The sequence below is a fragment of the Balaenoptera musculus genome, chromosome 2, assembly GCF_009873245.2.
Source record: "Balaenoptera musculus isolate JJ_BM4_2016_0621 chromosome 2, mBalMus1.pri.v3, whole genome shotgun sequence".
Classification (NCBI taxonomy): domain Eukaryota; kingdom Metazoa; phylum Chordata; class Mammalia; order Artiodactyla; family Balaenopteridae; genus Balaenoptera; species Balaenoptera musculus.
In genome coordinates this window covers 152,748,280-152,769,948 of record NC_045786.1, presented here as the reverse complement: position 1 = coordinate 152,769,948, position 21,669 = coordinate 152,748,280, and the positions used below count along the sequence as shown (strand labels likewise).

Here is a 21,669-nt window from a genome sequence, read left to right as displayed (position 1 = left end):
CTGTGCTCCTTTCAGGCAGAGGTACATTTATTTCATTCTTTGTTTCCCCAAAGCCTGGCACTCATGAGGTGCCCAATATTTGTGTCGTAGAATATATACCACATAAGGAAAGAGGTTTGTTTTTTTTTTGGTCTGTTTTGTATATTTCTATAGCTCAAATGCCTAGAATGGTGTGTGGCCCACACTAGGCACTCAATTCACTAAAATATTTGTTAATTGAATACAGATCTGACTAAAACTGAAGTTACATGAGGGTACCACAGCTATAAATTCCATATCCTCATAAACTCAACTTTGCAAAGACAGCATTTTCTAAATCAGATTATAGTACTCTGTCTCAGTTAATGAATCTGCCATTTTATCAGTAGACACATGTGTTGTAATGGTGCTTTTATTATGGTACCATTTTCCCAACAAGGACCACTGCTGTGTAGTCCTCCTAAGTGACAGAGCCAGAAATTACTTAGCAATCACCCTTTCTTTGAATGAGAAACAGGACAGAATCAGCTACTGTGGTTTATACAATACATACATAGAATTATTTTTCAAAAAGTAGCTTTTTCAGAAACTTGAAATCAACCAGGATTCGGAAGCGATTGTATTATGGGAGTTGCAAAGCACTGAAATTATTCTCTCCAGTCTTTTGCATAAGTGGTCAGGAATAACATTTGCATACGTTATATCATATTGATTCTTGCAGATAGAGACTCAATAAAGACAAAAGAACACACGCAAAAATAAATGCCTGGGGTGGGGGGGGGGGAACAGAAGACACAGATGGAGGCATCTATTACATTTGGTTTTAAAATGAAAACAACAAAAATAATAGAATAAACAAACAAAACCAAAAATAAATGACAACAACCACAGAACCTGATTCAGGTCAGTTCTCTTTAGTAAAAAGTGTCTATTTCTATCTTTGTCCTTGCTCATTTCTCCCTCGTGACATCCGCTTTCAAATGTCATCCCCTCCCCCTTGCCAATAGATCAAGCAGTCTCTAACAGGATAGATAGGGCAGTAAGGAACTAATAATGATAATAATAATAATAATGAGAAATGGCCTCCGAGATATAATTCACGTGTCTTCCCCTCTCCTTGTCTTTCTTCAGCGGAATAGCTTCCCAGCCAGTGGAGCATTAATCATCAGCACAGCAGCTACGAGATAAAGGCTGGGTGAAATTTCATTGTGCATTATAGTGTGAGTTGTGGGTGCATGAATATGTGTCTCTCTCAGTATCTGGGAGGAGGACGTGAGGAGGCAGAGGAGAAAAATCTGTCATTTTATATATTTATACCGCTCAAGATGGTCAGGACTGGTTTCCCATTGTTACCGTGGATTAAAATCATTCAAGTCCTTCTGCTTTCATCGGAGGTCACCACTCAGAAAGGGGAATAAATACCGTGACAAGTTAAATTCTACCTACTTTTTTCTCCCCATCTGCCTCGGGGGTACGTAGCAGAGGAAGGGACAGCAGGAGGGGGCCAGTGGGACCAGGAGCAGGACTGTCTGATGGGATACATTTTCCTTTGTTAATCCTCGGCTGGGTATCAGTTCTTTCACTTACATAATGCTTTGGGTTAACACGATTTCCTGTTTTGAAGAGCCTTGAATTAAGTTTGGGGAGATCGTTTAGAAGAGATAGGTAAACAGGTGCTACACTACTCAGCAAGGAACTATAAATATTTGCTCCAGAAAGCGAGATCCACATATTGCAGCCTGACATCATCCGGGAATTAGTTAGAAATGTGTGATCTTAGCCCCACCCAGAACTGACTCAGAATCTGCGCTTTAATCAGATCGCCCAGGTGACGTGTATACACTAACGGCTTCGGAAGCACTGTTCTAGCTAATACATGCAAACACATGTGAGCATCTTCTCTCTGTCTCTCTCTCTCTCTCTCTCTCTCACACACACACACACACACACACACACACACAATCAGATCAAATGAGAGCTAGAAGAAGCCACATTATGTACATGTACATTATGTACAAATTTCCATCAAGTAATTCTCTCGGCAACTGCTAGCCACCGCAGATATGTTGTGCATTTATCTCCCCCAGACATCTCACCCCTGGATGATGAAAGAAACCAAGGAGAACTTTACATTCTCCATTTACCTAACAGAACTAGCTCTCTAGACAACCCAAGGCATTAATTAGGTTTCAAAAGGCAGGGCTGTCATAACAGCCTCAGTGTGTTTCTAATTTTTACCATCATTCAAACATGCACCAGAAAGGTATGAAAGCACATCCCATTCTTCCTACTGCCTTGTCAAAGGCAGAATGGAAATATCCATCTTGAAGCCTGGCTAGCAAGGATAGCTGCTTGAAGTCATTTCCCTGTCACATATAAATAGAAAGAAAGAGATGCATTTTCAGAAAAAAAGAAATTTCTTGGACCTTAGCTTAAACTGGAATCATTGATTCTTTTGACAACTCAAGAGACATTTATTAACTACTTCATCTTCCACATAGGGGTGGTTATTGTGGAACTCCTTCTGAAAGCTTTCAGCAAAGAGGAAGGATACAAAAATAAATCATTGCTTGTATTATAATTTTAATTAGATTAAGGATATTTTATTCACTTCTCTCAACCTTAGCCATCCAACCCATGAAATGGACAGATAATTCTTACAGCAACACGATTACAGAGTATTTTTGCTTGCTCTCTCCTTTCCTCTCTTCAACTTTTCTTCCCCTTCCATCCTCTAATTCATTTATCCATCCATTCAACTGTCACTGTATGTGCAAGGCACCATGTTAGCGACTGTTAGAAAAATGAAGAAATTGGAGACAGTGTGAATCTACCCTTATATTTGTTAGATGAGGAAAGAGTGGAGATCCAAGGAAGCTAATTGCCATGTCATAGGCCAAATGGTTAATTAAAGAATAAAAAACAAAATTTAGATGCTAAAGAGACCTGGATTGGAATCCCATTTAAAATAACAACAACAACGATCTTTTATCGAGTTGCACCAATTTAAGCCCTTGACTTACATTATTGTAAACTATCCATGGAGTTGATGTTATAATCTCCATATTTCGGTGGTGAAACTAAACTCCAAGAAGCAACTTAACCAAAATCCCACAGCTGACAAACGAAGGTCCACCTCGAGTCATGGTTTTAACCATTTCATCTACAAATGAAGTCTTCTGACCCTCGTTTCTGTGCTCTCTTTCCTTCATCACACGCTGCTTCCACACGGCTGTCTTGAATAACATTGCTCCCTCTTCTGCTTCTTCCCTCTGCAGATAAGCATTCGTTCACTTAATGCAGTTTTCTTTTCTTCAACAAACATTGATCGAGCCCCACTTTGTGGCAGGCACCATGCCAGGCCCTGAATGTTGAGTGAGGAACTACATAGACATTATTCCTTCTCTCAATCTAGTGGCTTCTCATAGTGTCTTCCAAAATCTTCTTTTCAAAAGGTCATGAACTATGGAGCCAGATAAATCATACGGTCACGACCAGGAATGAATGGGTTCATGTAACATACTCAGCCATTAGGGAAAAACAAAAAAAGGAACTTAAAGCAGATAGAAGACTCCCACCAACCCACTTACACGTGCACAACCAGGTAAATGAGCCCCAAGTTAATTTTCTATCCATACCAATAGAATAGGATAGAAGCAGTGGTCCATTAAAATAATTTTTATTTGCCTATATTTAAAGGTAGGTTTCAGGAGAATTAAGAATTAATTAATTATTTAATTAAGAATTAAATAATTTGGGAAAGGAATATGGTGAAGAAATTGGAGAGGGAAAGTGGTGATATTACACTGTTTCCAAAAGTGCTTTGAAAACTCTAAGTGCTAGAAGCTGCTTTTGTTATTAGGATGACAAATAAGTTCTAAGGAAAGAGAATTTAAGACCAGAAGTCAAGAAGAACAGTCTTGCACACCAGATATAAGGAGATATCTCTGGACTCCTTATTCTTAAGGCAAGGAGTCCAGAGCAGCAAAACCACTGTGGAGGGAATTCCCTGGTGGTCCAGTGGTTAGGACTTTGCACTTTCACTGCCGAGGGCGTGGGTCTGATCCTGCAAGCCACGAAGCACAGCCAAAAAAAAGGAAAAAAAAGAAAAATAAAACCACAACAAACCACTGCAGATAACTCACCAGAGAGCGGGCCTCTACAGGGTGGGGGAGGGGAGCAGGGGAGGGACAGTGCTTGGAAGTGAGGGTCAGTCTGTATTACAAGGCACGTGTACTCCCTGAGAAGGTGCTGGCAGACTGTTGGCCATTCATTTGTTTCAGGCAATACTGACTGAGGGCTCACTCTGTGCTCTGACAGTGCCTGAAACAAACATCTTGCCATCCTAGGACTCACATTTCACTCAATAGAAACAACAAACAAATAAATATGTGATATAACATCAGGGAGAGATAACTGCTCTGAGAGACAATGAAGCTGAAGGTGACAGAGAGTGCTATTTTACAGGGGATGGTCAAGGAGGGACACTCTGGAAGGTGCCATATGGGCAAAAATCTGGATAGAGCAAGGGGTGAGTCGTGCAATAGCTGGAAAGAGCTGCATCAGGCAGAGGAAACGGCAAGTGAAAAGCCACAGACGTGCTTGGTATGTTCGAGCAGGGCTGGGACTAATGAGGAGGCGCTCATCTACTGTGTAACGTTTAAAGGAATGGCCCCAAACTCAGTCATCAAGATAAAGAATACCTTATTGCAATATTTTAAAGTCAACATCAATGCAAGATAAGCAAAAAAATCAACATTTTAAATAGAGACAAGATCCGACTCTGCAACTGTACAACCTTCACTCGCCCCTCCCTTATCCTGGCTCTAAGTTCAAGGAAGATCAAGAAGACCTGTGTTCCTGGAGCAAGATGATAGGAAACATGGTCAGAGAGAGAGTAAGGGGGAGACCCATACACCACACGGAAAGGATTCAGGCTTTATACTTGGCCAGGTAGACTGTTAGGTGATTGGAAAAACCACCTGGAGCTTTAGAGACATTTGGGGACCTCCACAGTGAGTAGCCAAGAGCTGACTGTACTTCCCTTTCAGCTGTTCAGATGGCTCAAAATAAGATCCAGTGCTTCCATATATATGGAATCTAAAAAAAAAATGGTTCTGATGAACCTAGGGGCAGGACACGAATAAAGACGCAGACATAGAGAATGGACTTGAGGACACGGGGAGGGGGAAGGGTAAGCTGCGACGAAGTGAGAGAGTGGCATGGACATATATACACTACCAAGTGTAAAATAGATAGCTAGTGGGAAGCAGCCGCATAGCACAGGGAGATCAACTCGGTGCTTTGTGACCACCTAGAGGAGTGGGATAGGGAGGGGGGGAGGGAGACACAAGAGGGAGGAGATATGGGGATATATGTATATGTATAGCTGATTCACCGTGTTATACAGCAGAAACTAACACACCATTGTGAAGCAATTATACTCCAATAAAGATGTTGGGGGAAAAAAAAGATCCAGTGCTTTATTAGCGATTCTGGTGGGAAATTCTACCCTATAAATATTACAACCTAATTAGAAGGGCATCTCTTCAACTTCTCCTAGCATCTCGCAGACTTCTTTCTGTATGTGATGAGGACCTTCTCAGAGATCCTTTAAGGGACTTTTTCCAGCTTTGGGAAGTGCTGATCTATGTGTACTGCCAACACATAAGTCTTTAAGAGGTAGGTAAACCCATCAAGTTCCTTTTTTTCCCATTAGAACTATGTCATTCTGGAGATAAAATGTCATTGGAGAGTTCTACCAGGTAATGAGTAAATTAGAGTCTAATTTCCTTCCCCCCAATTATTCTCTGGGAGGGGAAAAGAAAGTACCTCTGCGAGGGTAAGGAGGAAACAGAAGATATTTCTTGGCTGGTAGCTAAAGTCTAATTAGACTGACAAATCTTCAGTGCCTCCCCTAGTTATGAAGCTTGGCAGGAAAGGAACAAGCCCTGGAGCATCACATTACATAAGGCCGTTAATCAATATTAGTTGAGCCCTGATCCTAAAATAAACTTCCCCTAGAGGCTCTGTTGTCTGGTGGTAAAAGCGAGGGATGGAAAAGTATGTGGACTCCTAGTCTCACTTCTATCAAGCTGGTGGCAGCAGGCAGAAGGTGGAGGGGCCCAGAGGGGATAATTTGGGGGATAAGTATAACATAACTTACCTCCTATTATAGCATGGTATTTGGAATAAAGTAGATTCCTCTTGTATCCCAATCCAAGACAGTTTGATTATTCAAAGAACCTTGAGAAAATTCAGTGTTCTAGCCAGAATCTCAAAACGCCATGGATAACAACATGCTGTAAATGTGTGTGTCATGTATTTGTTGAACCATATGATATTGCTGATATTTGACCATTCTGATCTACAAAAATGGCAATTTCACATGTTTCACCCTAATAGAACACTTTGCATGTGATAACCACTCAGCAAAGCTAATTCCCACTCCGTAAATCCCTTCTAATTGATGAGTTCAGGGCTGTGATTCAATCTAGGACCCTCAAAGGAAATCCTGGGTGATTATAGGTTTGTGTGGGTATAGACAAAATTGTTCTTGTGCTTATCCAGCCATACAGGGAGGTTAAGCTCTGTGAGGATCTGTGAGTCCTGGGAGAGTCTCTTGGGTTGAAGTGGTTTTCCAAATGTCTAGCATTTAGTGCAGACTTGTGGGATAGGGCATGGCCTAAGTTCTTTCCACATCTGGTTGTATTTATTACTCACAACAAGCCTATGGTAAAGATACTGTTGTGCCCATTTTACAGATATAGAACTGAGGTTTAGAGGGTCTAATCAATATGCCCAGAGAGACACAGCTAAGTGACTGGAAGAACCTGGTGTCCAACCCAGAAATTCCGATTCTAAATTTCTCTCTCTTTCCTTCAACATACTGGGACTGCATCCAGGACAGACAGTGTGAAGGATCAACTTTTTAATCACAAGTTTTGCTTTGTTTTGTTTTGCAATAATCAATATCAAGGCTGAAGTGTGCTTCTGACTGTCCCCAGCCTAAAACTGAAAGCAGACCAGAAGGAGGACTTTCCATATAGGTATTGTTACAAAACCTGAATAATTGTGGCTTCCTTCCATAATTTTTGAAGGTGGTTCACATTTGCCCACCAAATTTGTGAGTTTGAGATAAGAATGAAATCTCAACAAAGCTCTCAAGTCTTTCATTTCTACTGTTTATTAAGGTAGTTCCAATCCAGGCTGAGCATTGTGATTTTCTGGTAATATTCTGGTGCCAGGCAGCCCTGGCCAATGTCAAGGTGACTTTACCAATGCCCAGTTCAGAAAAAGTGGGTCATGATCAGTATTCTGCTAATAGCTTATAAATGATTCCAAATGGTGATTTGCTGAACACAGAACACACTGAGTTCTTTCTTTACTGATAACTTGGTCTGTAGCACTAAGGTAAGAGAATACACATTATTCTTGGAACTATTTTCCTCTTGGCCCTTTCCTCTCTCACAAGAACACTTTGGTCATGGTGGCTGATAGTTACCCCTAAAAGACTCTTATTTCTCACTTTTGCCTTCCATCCTGAGTGAGGACTAAGGAATTTGAGTGTAGCCTGAGTTGAACTTCTCCATTTTAGAAGCTGACCTATCGGCATCATGATAGTAACCCACCAACACTGGGGTCAGATGTAATGTAATGGATGTGCCTGTACAATCTCTGGGGCATCCCTGGTAGTAAGACCCTCATGGAACCTGATTCAGTTCTCCCCTCTTGGACTTCTCCTGTTTGGGGGCATTTTAGGCCAAGACTCTCAGAATCTGAATCTCTTGTATCTCACAAACCCCCTCTATGCACTCTCTGTTCTAGCTGGACTTGGCGATCTCTCTAGGAATCATCTCTGACTTTGTCAATTTAGCTTTGCACATTCAGCCGACCTGGGGTTTGCTCCTCGCACCATGTACCCAAGTCCCAGTTCCATTCTCACCTCATTCATAAGATCCAGCCAAGCCATCCCATACACCACTCCTCACCCCCCAGCACACCATCATTTGTAAGTCACTATTTCATACTGATAGCTAATGTCAAGCCCTCTTGCCCACTTTATGCTGTAAGCTCCATGATGGCAAGGAACCTGGATTCCTCTTTCTGTAATGCCAAAAATACATGTGGATAGACCTATTTCATAACAGAAGATACTCTCCAAGGCCCATAGCACTCCCGGTTGATTTAAAAATGGAAAAGAAAATTAAAGGTGGGTAGTGAGATGTTCATTCTGGAGATCTTACAGACGTTTTATTTGCCAGGACTAATTTCAGCCCCAAATTCTACTCTGAGCCACCTTCAAATCCCTATCCCCCAAAACCTCCTAGCCCCACTCTGAACTACGGACACTACAGTCAGCAGAAGCAGTCCCATATTCTGAATTAGATCCTTGCTTGAGAGGGTACTGGCTTGCATACCAAATGTTGAGGACAGAATATAATAATAACAAGGTTAAAATATATTTAATTATATTCTTCATGATATACCTCTTGGAAGCATTTTACTTTTATTAACTCAGTTATCCTCACAACAATCTTATAAGGACTAGTAGTACCTTTCCCTCCCTCCAATTTTACAATGTGGTAGATTTAGGTTGGTTGCAAATTCTTGCTACTCCTCTCATTGAGAAATGAGGTTTATACATCATTTCCTGAAACTGAGACGGGAAACTCTCTCCAGGAGTCCTGAGCCTCTATGAAAGGAGTCCTAGAGACACGGAGAGAGACGTGGACCCAACTGAGTCCAGTATTTCCAGTTCACCCACCAAGGCACCAGGTGCATGCGTGAAGCCAGACCCTCCAGACCAGAGTAGCCACTGAATGACCTCAGTCAATTCCATGTGAGGCAGAAGAAATGCCTTGCTGAGCCCTGCCCAAATTTCTGACCCATAAAACTTTGAGATCTAATGACATAGTTGTTGTTTGAAGCTACTAAGTTATGGCAGGTTGTTCCACAGCAATAGGTAACTACAACATACGCGACTCACCCAGGGTCACTTAGTTAATACAAAGAGAAACTAGGTTTTAAACCCAGGCAGTCTGACTTCAAGTACATGCATTTAATCGTTCTGCTATAGTTTTACCACTGGAAAAAAAAATTAAAATTGTCCAAAGCACACTGATCATCTTAGAGAGAAATCCTTCCACAAGCCATGCCACTTCTGATTGTTAAATGATGATAAGGTACATAATAAAGCCTATCTTGTTTTCTGATTTATTCAATAAATATTTATTGAGCACCTACTAAGTGCCAGACCTTTATTTGAGAATTATCACTCGTCCACCTGCTTTCTCAATGCACCCACCTGCTTTCTCAATGCACCCACCTGCTTTCTCAACCTTAACTTCCTTTTTTATTCAGGAGGGCATCTAGAGACATCCTTCTTTTTTTAAAAAAAACTATTTTATATTGGAGTATAGCTGAGTAACAATGTTGTGATAGTTTCAGGTGCACAGCAAAGGAACTCAGCCATACTTATGCATGTATCCATTCTCCCCCAAACTCCCCTCCTGCTTGGCACCACAGCTGTGAGTAATTTAACATAGTGCATGTAATTCACAAGTATTTTGTAACAAACTAGAGTATCAGAAAGATCAAAGCGCCTATTACTTCCAGGAGGCTAGAGCGTTAGAGGGCCTTATCAATTCGAAAACTCTTTGTTCACATTCACACACAGTTCAGAGCATCGCTAAAAGCACTTTGCAGTTTTCCTTTGATCTAAAATCAACATTAACCAAGGTCTATCAGAAATGAACTGCTCAGATGACATTTTCTTACCTTACGCTTAAAGAAATAACCAGTGGATTTTTAATAAACAGATATTTATATTTGTGAATGCACATGCTTATTTTGTTTCTTCCGGAAGAGTCTACTTTTAGGACAACTCTACTCTACCAATATTATCAAAGCAAAGGAAGACAGAACAGAGTATCATGTGGGAATGGCTGTAAGATTTCACACATAGGTGAAAACGTGAATGATGGATCTAGTGAACATGAAATCCAGTCTTCCTCCCTTCTTTTTCTTTTTTCTGAAGATTTCCCAGAGATCAAATCTTTATGAGTCCATTTCATTCAAGAAAATTAGCTGGCTCACACAGGGCATATTAGAACTCCTGAGATTGACCTTCTTCACCCAAAGTCTTCAGAGTCTGGAAACTATCTTAAACCTGGGGTAGAATCCAAGGGTTGTTGGGTCCCCAGTCCTAACACAAGCATCACATGATCTACAGAATGTATTTAAGACAGGGATAGACTTGGAGACAGGCAGGCTATTTAGTTTTTATGGAGCCCAGGGCAAAGTTCTTATGGCTAGTTGGCAGAACAAACAGTTCAAAACCCTTGGCATAGTTATTTCCTTTAGCTAATCTTTACAAAGAATATGGGGCTTTTTTATCTGTCATCCCCATCTAATCCAATTTTGCTAGTCTGTTGGCTTTCCTCCAAGACTACTTTATGTATTTATACACCTTTAAAAACAAAGAGCACCAACAGATTTATAACCCATTTTTATAGCCTTTTCTGTAGAAGCAGAAGGAAAGACATGTAGATGTAATCCAATTATTCCTGGACTAAAGAAAAAGAAACACACCAGAAAGGAGGCTGTTAGAGAGGGCATCCTCCAGCTGTCCACAGCTGCTGACCTCCAAAATGACAACAGGTTAAATGATGTTTAGAATCATAATCACTTATAAGACTTTTGTACCTTGTATCCTACTCTGGCTCCCTTAGTTTGTACAAATACTCACCCAATCTGCTCCTATTTATGTATTTGCTGCAGGAAGGAAAGCCCCAGACTGATAATTACCATGGCTTAGTCCCTGAGTCCTCATGTAACATTAAATCCTTCTGAGGTCAGTAAAAATTTGGCCTTGAAAAAGACTACAGGACCATCCATTCCTATGAAGAAAAAGCCATTTGCTCCTCTGCTTCCCACAGGGTTAGTGGAATGTATTCTGACAGAAACAGAACAAGTCTGCCAAGACCTGTGCAGATAGAACTATCCTTTCACCCACAATAAACAGATCTGCTCTTGAGCTATAAAGTCATAATAGAAATATATATTGTCTTTTATTTTCTTTTCAGTGAGTATAGTGAAGTGTCAGGAGTTATTGCTTTAATATCAGTAGAGAAAAAGCTAGTTTTCTGGAGCATGTGCGTAGGTATACATGTAACAACACGTGCAACTATAAGACTGCTAAGTAACCAGCTTCTTAGTAGCTTTTCTAAAACACATTAAATTGGCCTGATAACATCATCAGTGCGTCAGCTTCCAATTGTTCCTGTGGAGTCACATAAGGAATGGTCTGGATATTTCTACTCAAAGAAAAGGGAAAAGGTAGACAACACTTTTACCACTGCCTAACTCTCATAAACTTAATTCAGAAGAATGTGAACACATTGGGGGTTTAGTTGATTATTGACTTTAGGTTTATAATGCCCTCTGAAGTCAATGGAAGGGTGATGTCAAAGACTCAACTGAACCCCTGGCTCATGTCTTAAAACCAAGAAACAGAAAGGACAAGTACTGATCTACTGAATCTTCTACAGATACTAACTAGACTAGGGGTCATTTTCCCAATCGGAATGTCTTATTTTTTGCCAGAGCATTTAAGGCTAAAAATTCAATTAACCTTCTCCCCTCTACTAACTAGATTTATGAGATGCCAAGGAAGTCAGCAAAGCATTAGCTTTAGCTTGGGTATAATTACTTTCAAGTGACAAAACAAAAACGTTAACCACAAAACTAAGGACTTCCTACATAGCTAAACTCAGACCTTCAAATTTTCCAATGCAATTAGGACCTTGGTCAATATAATATAAAGGAAATGAAGTGGGCCAAAAATAACAAGTGAATAATCAACACTTATCAAATACAAATACTGCATTTTATAAGGATTAATTGAACCTCTAGCTTCATCTGCCCTTGATGTAACGCTACCCACTGGCCTCAAAAATGAACAATTCATGTCCTAGCAAAGCCATCAGGAGGATGCGAATAGAATTGAACTAGGATACAGTCTTTCCTATGATAAATTTTCCTTTCCCCCTTTCCCCTTTTGGCTAGTGAAAAGAAAGGTAATAAAATGAGAGGTGGGAGTATTTCATAGTGAAAATTTGCTCATTTTGAATAAGAGCTTTACCATCCTTCCTACAGGCATCCTTCCTACAAACATAGTAATTCAGACACTTTAGCTACGTAGTGACACTGACCATGAGAGCAACATCTCAAAGACCAAGATGCGGAGTCAATTAATTGTTGGAGAAAGGCTTACCTGAATGCTGGCTGTAGAGCGATTCTTGCGGGTTGTGGTAGTAGCCATTGTAGTGGTGGTTTCCATGACAGTGGTAGACATTTCTGGTGGCATGGAGGTTGTCTGTGTCGTTCCCAAGATTGATGGGACTTCTCCCACCAGTCGGACGCTTCCATTGATTTTAATATTGGGGTTGTTCTCAGCCGCCATGTTCAGTACTTTTAAACCATCATAATAGAGCCCAGAAAGCTGGCCTTGGAAGAGGCGTCCTTTGTCCTTTCCACCGATAGCTATTTGCGCCTGGGTGTTGAAGATGGTTAACTGCCGGCCTAGTGGGTTGGGTGGAGGAAACATCATTATTCCTGTACATTTTCTCTGTTTGCCTTACCTGGTCTGAATGGACCAGACATCAAAACAGGCTTCCTTGAGCAATTGGAAGGAAGAAAATTGGGCAACAAAAATTCAATATAGACATTGGCAAATAACATTTCACTATGTTTATCTCTTCCACTGTCTAGCTGAATATCCTAGATAACCTGAATAAAAGAGTCTCTATCTCTTTATTGTGAGGCAGGAGAAATCTTGTTCAATGATGAGCAGTATTATAGTCTTCCTGGTTATGCAGTTATGGATGACAGAAAAAAAAAACAGGTGATGAAAATAATAAATCATAAATACTTACTGTACTGATTTTTTAACCTAAAAAGTAACACAATGAAAACTAAATAGAATTATATATGGCAAATAAAAACTCAGTGAGGTAACATAGAACACTGAATTAAAAAACTAGGTCTGATAATTAAATTAAATTAACTGAAATTAACTTAGATTCTAGTTAAGAGACTTGGATTTATTGTATACTTATAAAAATAAACATTTTGGTCACCAAACACCTCATTTCCTAGAAATCTTACTAATGCATAATATTCTACCCATACTTGCTATTTAATAAACATCATGACAGATTATTTCCCATCTTTATTAATTTGGAGGAGGGGAGAGATTACAGTCACATAACTAAATCTCCCTCTAAGATATGGAAAATAAGTAGGCATTGATCATGTCAGTGAGAAAGGGGGGAAGAAAAAAAATGTCATTCAGAATCAATGAATTTTAAGAGGGATAGGTGTTAATGAAAAAAGCTACACATAAAACATCTTAAAGTGATATAGAGGTGTGTTAATGAATTGAAGCAAACAGTAGCTCACCTTATTTGAAGTTCCCATTTGGGGAACCATTTATGCTTCTGTGGACAGAAAACTATCAGAATGAAATGACGGTAGAACAGAGGTTAGAATAGTGTAACTCAACTTATCTTCCCCCCAACTATTCCTACTTTAAAAAGCCTCTCTTAAGTTTGAGATGTTTCCCAGAAAAATCTAAATAGCTTTTAAAGGTTAGAGTCTTCTATTCTATTATTTCTCCAGATTATTTTCTTCTGTTTTTCCATATAGAGAAAGGTGGACAATTTTTTTAATGGAATTAAATATATCCTTTCTGAATTTTTCTCCATTTTAGTCAGTGATCAAACAATGCTTCATTCATTCTTAATCTAATTGCCTGAATATTTTTAGCTATTAATGACTGGAAACAATGTTCTGATATACTTGCCTTTTTAATAAAAGGGAATATATTTTTTTAAAGACTGAGGTTTTTATATAATCTCAAATATGAATAGAGGCATGCTGTGATATTTGGGCGCTTAACCTCTACCACTATTACATGGCCTTTAAGCCTACACAATGATTAGCTATCCTTGAATTTCTGGTGTATAATGTGGAGTCACTACTCAATGTAGAAAAACGGATGAAACAGAAGGGACAGAGAAGGGAAAATGCATCTGCTCAGAGGGAATTCTTTGTACAAGACCCAGCTCCACTCACTGGGCAACGCTTAAGGGCATATTAGTCAAGAATGATTTATAACTAATACCCCTTTGGAAGCTTCAAACACTACAGTATGAAGACTTGGCCAGATAATTTTGTTATAATGAAAATAATCTCTATAAAAACATCTGGAGCATGGAAATAGAATCTGCTGGCTTTAATGATAACAGAATTGCCCAGATCCTAAGGGTCCAATCAAATAGATCTAATAGATTTCCATTATTTTCCTACCAATTCCTTCAGTGCCCTGTGGGCATGCATCATTGCCTATCCTTTGGCCTCTCATTTCTCACATAAGATGCAGCAAAAAGTTCAATGCCCAATAATACTGGTTAATGGCCTGGAGCTCATACCTCTTTACTGTTTATTATTTGACAACAGCTTTTTTTCTGGGAGCCCTAAGCTTACTATAAAAAGAAATGCCATGATGGAAGGGGAGAATAAATATGCTTTTGGCCTTCCACAGGCATTTGGAGTAGCTTAACATAATAAGAATTTGCCTAGTAAGAGATCTCTAGGGCTAAAATTTAGTATCTTACACCTCAGTGCCAAGCTATCCCTTCCACTCACATAACTGTTGGCCAACCATAATATTAATGTTTATTCATCTCCTTTTTTATATATAGCCCAGCACTGATAATCAGTTAATGCTTATAACTGATTACAGGTAGAAAATTTTATATTTCTAATATTCACAAAAGTACTTCACATCTGTAATGGTCCTCATTTTATTTTCCGATTGATGTTATTCTGCCCTTGCTTACAAATAAAAAGAAGATCAGAGAGAATTGAAATGCAAAGTTGAATTACACTGGTTAGAAATGATGGATCTGACCAATCCCTCCCATCAGGAAACTTGCACAAGCCTCTTAGATAGCCTCATCCACCAGAGAGCAGACAGCAGAAGCAAGAAGAACTACAATCCTGCACCCTGTGGAACAAAAACCACATTCACAGAAAGACAGACAAGATGAAAAGGCGGAGGGCTATGTACCAGATGAAGGAACAAGATAAAACCCCAGTAAAACAACTAAATGAAATGGAGATAGGCAACCTTGCAGAAAAAAATTCAGAATAATGATAGTGAAGATGATCCAGGACCTTGGGAAAAGAATGGAGGCAAAGATCGAGAAGATGCAAGAAACGCTTAACAAAGACCTAGAAGAATTAAAGAACAAACAAACAGAGATGAACAATACAATAACTGAAATGAAAAATACACTAGAAGGAATCAATAGCAGAAGAACTGAGGCAGAAGAACGGATAAGTGACCGGGAAGACAGAATGGTGGAATTCACTACTGCAGAACAGAATAAAGAAAAAAGAATGAAAAGAAATGAAGACAGCCTAAGAGACCTCTGGGATAACATTAAACACAACAACATTCGCATTATAGGGGTCCCAGAAGGAGAAGAGAGAGAGAAAGGACCTGAGAAAATATTTGAAGAGATTATAGTTGAAAATTTCCCTAACATGGGAAAGGAAATAGCCACCCAAGTCCAGGAAGCGCAGAGAGTCCCATACAGGATAAACCCAAGGAGAAACACGCTGAGACACATAGTAATCAAATTGGTCAAAATTAAAGACAAAGAAGAATTATTGAAAGCAGCAAGGGAAGAACGACAAATAACATACAAGGGAACTCCCATAAGGTTAATAGCTGATTTCTCAGCAGAAACTCTACAAGCCAGAAGGGAGTGGCATGATATATTTAAAGTGATGAAAGGGAAGAAACTGCAACCAAGGTTACTCTACCCAGCAAGGATCTCATTCAGATTTGACCTCACTTACACCAATGAACAGATCATGCAAAATGAAAATAAATAAGGAAACAGAAGCTTTAAATGACACAATAGACCAGATAGATTTAATTGATATTTATAGGACATTCCATCCAAAAACAGCAGATTACACTTTCTTCTCAAGTGTGCACAGAACATTCTCCAGGATAGATCACATCTTGGGTCACAAATCAAGCCTCAGTAAATTTAAGAAAATTGAAATCATATCAAGCATCTTTTCTGACCACAACACTATGAGATTAGAAATGAACTACAGGGAAAAAAACGTAAAAAACACAAACACATGGAGACTAAACAGTACGTTACTAAATAACCAAGAGATCACTGAAGAAATCAAAGAGGAAATCAAAAAATACCTAGAGACAAATGACAATGAAAACACGATGATCCAAAACCTATGGGATGCAGCAAAAGCAGTTCTAAGAGGAAAGTTTATAGCTATACAAGCCTAACTCAAGAAACAAGACAAATCTCAAATAACAATCTAACCTTACACCTAAAGGAACTAGAGAAAGAAGAACAAACAAAACCCAAAGTTAGTAGAAGGAAAGAAATCATAGAGATCAGAGCAGAAATAAATGAAATATAAACAAAGAAAACAATAGCAAAGATCAATAAAACTAAAAGCTGGTTCTTTGAGAAGATAAACAAAATTGATAAACCATTAGCCAGACTCATCAAGAAAAAGATGGAGAGGACTCAAATCAATAAAATTAGAAATGAAAAAGGAGAAGTTACAACAGACAGCACAGAAATACAAAGCACCCTAAGAGACTACTACAAGCAACTCTATGCCAATAAAATGGACAACCTGGAAGAAACGGACAAATTCTTAGAAAGGTATAAACTTCCAAGACTGAACCAGGAAGAAATAGAAAATATGAACAGACCAATCACAAGTAATGAAATTGAAACTGTGATTAGAAATCTTCCAACAAACAAAAGTCCAGGACCAGATGGCTTCACAGGTGAATTCGATCAAACATTTAGAGAAGAGCTAACATTCATCCTTCTCAACTCTTCCAAAAAATTGCAGAGGAAGGAACACTCCCAAACTCATCCTATGAGGCCACCATCACCCTGATACCAAAACCAGACAAAGATACTACAAAAAAAGAAAATTACAGACCAATATCACTGATGAATATAGATGCAAAAATCCTCAATAAAATATTAAAAAACAGAATCCAACAACACATTAAAAGGATCATACACCATGATCACGTGGGATTTATCCCAGGGATGCAAGGATTCTTCAATATACACAAATCAATCAATGTGATACACCATATTAACAAACTGAAGAATAAAAACCATATGATCATCTCAATAGATGCAGAAAAAGCTTTTGACAAAATTCAACATCCATTTGTGATAAAAACTCTCCAGAAAGTGGGCATAGAGGGAACCTACCTCAACATAATAAGGGCCATATAAGACAAACCCACAGCAAACATCATTCTCAATGGTGAAAAACTGAAAGCATTTCCTCTAAGATCAGGAACAAGACAAGGATGTCCATTCTCACCACTATTATTCAACGTAGTTTTGGAAGTCCTAGCCACAGCAATCAGGGATGAAAAAGAAATAAAAGGAATCCAAATTGGAAAAGAAGAAGTAAAACTGTCACTGTTTGCAGATGACATGATACTATACATAGAGAATCCTAAAGATGCCACCAGAAAACTACTAGAGCTAATCAATGAATTTGGTGAAGTAGCAGGATACAAAATTAATGCACAGAAATCTCTTGCATTCCTATACACTAATGATGAAAAATCTGAAAGAGAAATTAAGGAAACACTCCCATTTACCACTGCAACAAAAAGAATAAAATACCTAGGAATAAACCTACCTAGGGTGACAAAAGACCTGTATGCAGAAAACTATAAGACACTGATGAAAGAAATTACAGATGATACCAACAGATGGAGAGACATACCATGTTCTTGGATTGGAAGAATCAATATTGTGAAAATGACTATACTACCCAAAGCAATCTATAGAGTCAATGCAATCCCTATCAAATTACCAATGGCATTTTTTATGGAACTAGAACAAATCATCTTAAAATTCGTATGGAGACACAAAAGACCCCGAATAGCCAAAGCAGTCTTGAGGGAAAAATACGGAGCAGGAGGAATCAGACTCCCTGACTTCAGACTATACTACAAAGCTACAGTAATCAAGACAATATGGTACTGGCACAGAAACAGAAACATAGATCAATGGAACAGGATAGAAAGCCCAGAGATAAACCCACACATTTATGGTCAACTAATCTATGACAAAGGAGGCAAGGATATACAATGGAGAAAAGATAGTCTCTTCAATAAGTGGTGCTGGGAAAACTGGACAGCTACATGTAAAAGAATGAAATTAGAACACTCCCTAACACCATACACAAAAATAAACTCAAAATGGATTCGAGACCTAAATGTAAGACCAGACACTATAAAACTCTTAGAGGAAAACATAGGAAGAACACTCTTTGACATAAATCACAGCAAGATCTTTTTTGATCCACCTCCTAGAGTAATGGAAATAAAAACAAAAATAAACAAATGGGACCTAATGAAACTTCAAAGCTTTTGCACAGCAAAGGAAACCATAAACAAGATGAAAAGACAACCTTCAGAATGGGAGAAAATATTTGCAAACGAATCAACGGACAAAGGATTAATCTCCAAAATATATAAACAGCTCATGCAGCTCAATATTAAAAAAAAAACAACCCAATCCAAAAATGGGCAGAAGACCTAAATAGACATTTCTCCAAAGAAGACATACAGATGGCCAAGAAGCACATGAAAAGCTACTCAATACCACTAATTATTAGAGAAATGCGAATCAAAACCACAGTGAGTATCACCTCACACCAGTTAGAATGGGCATCATCAGAAAATCTACAAACCATAAATGCTGGAGAGGGTGTGGAGAAAAGGGAACCCTCTTGCACTGTTGGTGGCAATGTAAATTGATACAGCCACTATGGAGAACAGTATGGAGGTTCCTTGAAAAACTAAAAATAGAATTACCATATGATCCAGCAATCCCACTACTGGGCATATACCCAGAGAAAACCATAATTCAAAAAGACACATGCACCCCAATGTTCATTGCAGCACTATTTACAATAGCTAGGTCATGGAAGCAACCTAAATGCCCATCGACAGACGAATGGATAAAGAAGGTGTGGTACATATATACAATGGAATATTACTCAGCCATAAAAAGGAACGAAATTGGGTCATTTGTTGAGACGTGGATGGATCTAGAGACTGTCTGTCATACAGAGTGAAGTAAGTCAGAAAGAGAAAAATATCGTATATTAACGCATATATGTGGAACCTAGAAAAATGGCACAGATGAACCAGTTTTCAGGGCAGAAACTGAGACACAGATGTAGAGAACAAACGTATGGACACCAAGGGGGGAAAGCGGCAGGGGGTGGGGGTGGTGGTGGGATGAATTGGGAGATTGGGATTGACATGTATACACTGGTGTGGATAAAATAGATAACTACTAAGAACCTGCTGTATAAAAAAAGTAAGTAAAATAAAATTTAAAAGTTAAAAAAAAAAAAGGAGCAGCTGATTTGGGGGCTCGGGCTCACTCAGGCCATGGCAGAGGGAGGGGTACAGAATGTGGGGCAACCCTGTGGCGGCAGAGGCCAGGGTAAAAAAAAAAAAAAAGAAAAAGAAAAGAAATGATGGATCTCCTTTATTCCAGTTGCCATAGTTCACTCCAAAAAGTGGTCTTTGCTTGTTCAAGACTGACCCAAGCATGGAGAAAGGCAAGACATGTTTCCTGGGCTATACGATTAAGCCACCGCTCTACTTCTGGCTATTCCTTCTTTCAAGGAGAGATCTGACTAATCACTTCTTGAGAACACTACACCGGTGGGGTGAAACAGGGAAGGAGGCTGCCTGTGTTTCAGATTTCCATCATGCCCTAGGACGTATTTGGACCTTTGTTTATTTGTCTGTTTCATGGTTTATTTCTGGCTAGGTCTGCTTTTCTTATGTTTTAAAACCCTTTCTTAGCCTTCTGTACCTGAGATTAGGTGGTTAATAGTAAAGTTGGCAGGCACTGAAGGAATAGGGGGATATTCAAGTCTCCTGCCATCTCTTCCTCTGATCAATTTATCTCTCTCAGGTAAGCAGGAGTAACTGAATAAGTGAGAAACAATCATCACTACCCTCTCGCTATGAAGGATATAAGGGACTGACTGGAGAAAGTTGTACCATCTGCCCAAGATTTCTCAAAATCAATGCCAGATCTCCTCATTGTCCCTCATTATGATCAATCGTGTTTTTTATAAGGGGCGACCATTATTATATCTCTATTCCAGTCTGATAATTGTTCTATCATCAATAATACGAAATCTGGTTATAACGGCAGTACAGGGTTTGTAGCAGGTTACTTTGTGTTTTGCTTTGGGTGCCCATCCTCTTGAAAGTCATTAATTGTTACCTCATTTGGACAACAAGTTCACATACTGCTTAAATTAAATCTTTGCACGTCTCCAGTCAGTGTTGCACAAAGACTAATTAATTAAACCTCAGAACACCCTTGGGGAATAGGCAGTATTATTTCTCCTCTCCTCCGATGGGAAATCTGAGATATAAAGAGGTTAAGTGGATTGTCTAAGGTCAGAAAGTCAGTCAATAGCAGACAGAGCCAGAAAACAGACTTGGGAATGCTGTGACCCAGATCTCTTCCCCAATGACAGAAATAACTCCAAAGAGGATTCCAGCTACTTCCTAATACCTCTGCCTAATCATCTTTCTGAATTTACCCTGTTTTACTTATTGTCATTACAAGGTCTTTTGGTATACATTTTCTATTTCTTTTGAAGGGAAAGTTACCTAGACAGAGGAAGAGGTAAAGCAACAGAACGAATAAATGTTACTTACCAAAATCAAACAAAAAAGTAATTTTGGTTAAAATAACATAGAAGAGAGAACTTCCCAGTTTGAAAATAATTCTTTTCAATATTATTAGCATATATAAACATATACATATTCAGTTAAGAAACTGGAATTCCTCCCTCCCTTCCACCCAAACCACCCCATCCCTGTCCCACCAACTCAACTTTTGTTGTGTGTTTGGAAGCATCCTTCTATATGAAAGCCCACTGATAACAATGCTATTGGAAGGAAAACTAAAAGCCTACTAGTAACTTTATAATGATTTATACAAATGAAAATGCCTGGCATGCTACTGAACTTAGACTTCAAAAGGCAATGGAGTAAAATAAAATATTATTAACATAAAATTGAAAGAAACAAAAAAATTCTCTCAGGCACATGAGACTCAGACATGCATCTAGTTGTCTTTTCCTTTTTAAGAAGTGAGGCAATCATCATCTTTAATGTTAAAGGGACTTTATGAGCTGGTGATTACTAAACAAAATTATTTGCTTTTTAGAGTTATTCTTAATTTATTTTTAATTAGACCACGTACGTTAAAAACAGGGCAAACAGTTAAGACTCAGTGAGGATTTTCCGTGTTTAAAGGTCTGAATGTTTTCACTCAACTTACAACTGTAGCAGTCCTTTATTTTTTAAGTTGCATATTAATATACCTCATTACTATTTATAAATAACTCAGTCAAATCTCTACATATTTTAAAAACTCACTTAATGTCTACTTAAAAAAAAACTCACTTAAGCTACAAGAGTAGCTTATACTGGCTCAGGAAAGAACAGAGTAAATAGCTTCTTAAAGACAAAAATTTTTC

At 38.8% G+C, this 21,669-nt stretch overlaps 1 protein-coding gene across 3 annotated transcripts in view; it reads right to left on the bottom strand.

The window, feature by feature from the left end:
- The window catches only part of LOC118890249 (neurexin-3-beta), a 572,537-nt gene that overhangs the window by 141,335 nt on the left and 409,533 nt on the right, over positions 1 to 21,669 (bottom strand). For all 3 annotated transcript variants that reach the window (XM_036842801.1, XM_036842799.1, XM_036842800.1), the window contains exon 5: positions 12,257 to 12,564. In XM_036842801.1, coding sequence (XP_036698696.1) covers positions 12,257 to 12,564 — 308 coding nt within the window. The remainder of the gene's footprint in view (positions 1 to 12,256; positions 12,565 to 21,669) is intronic.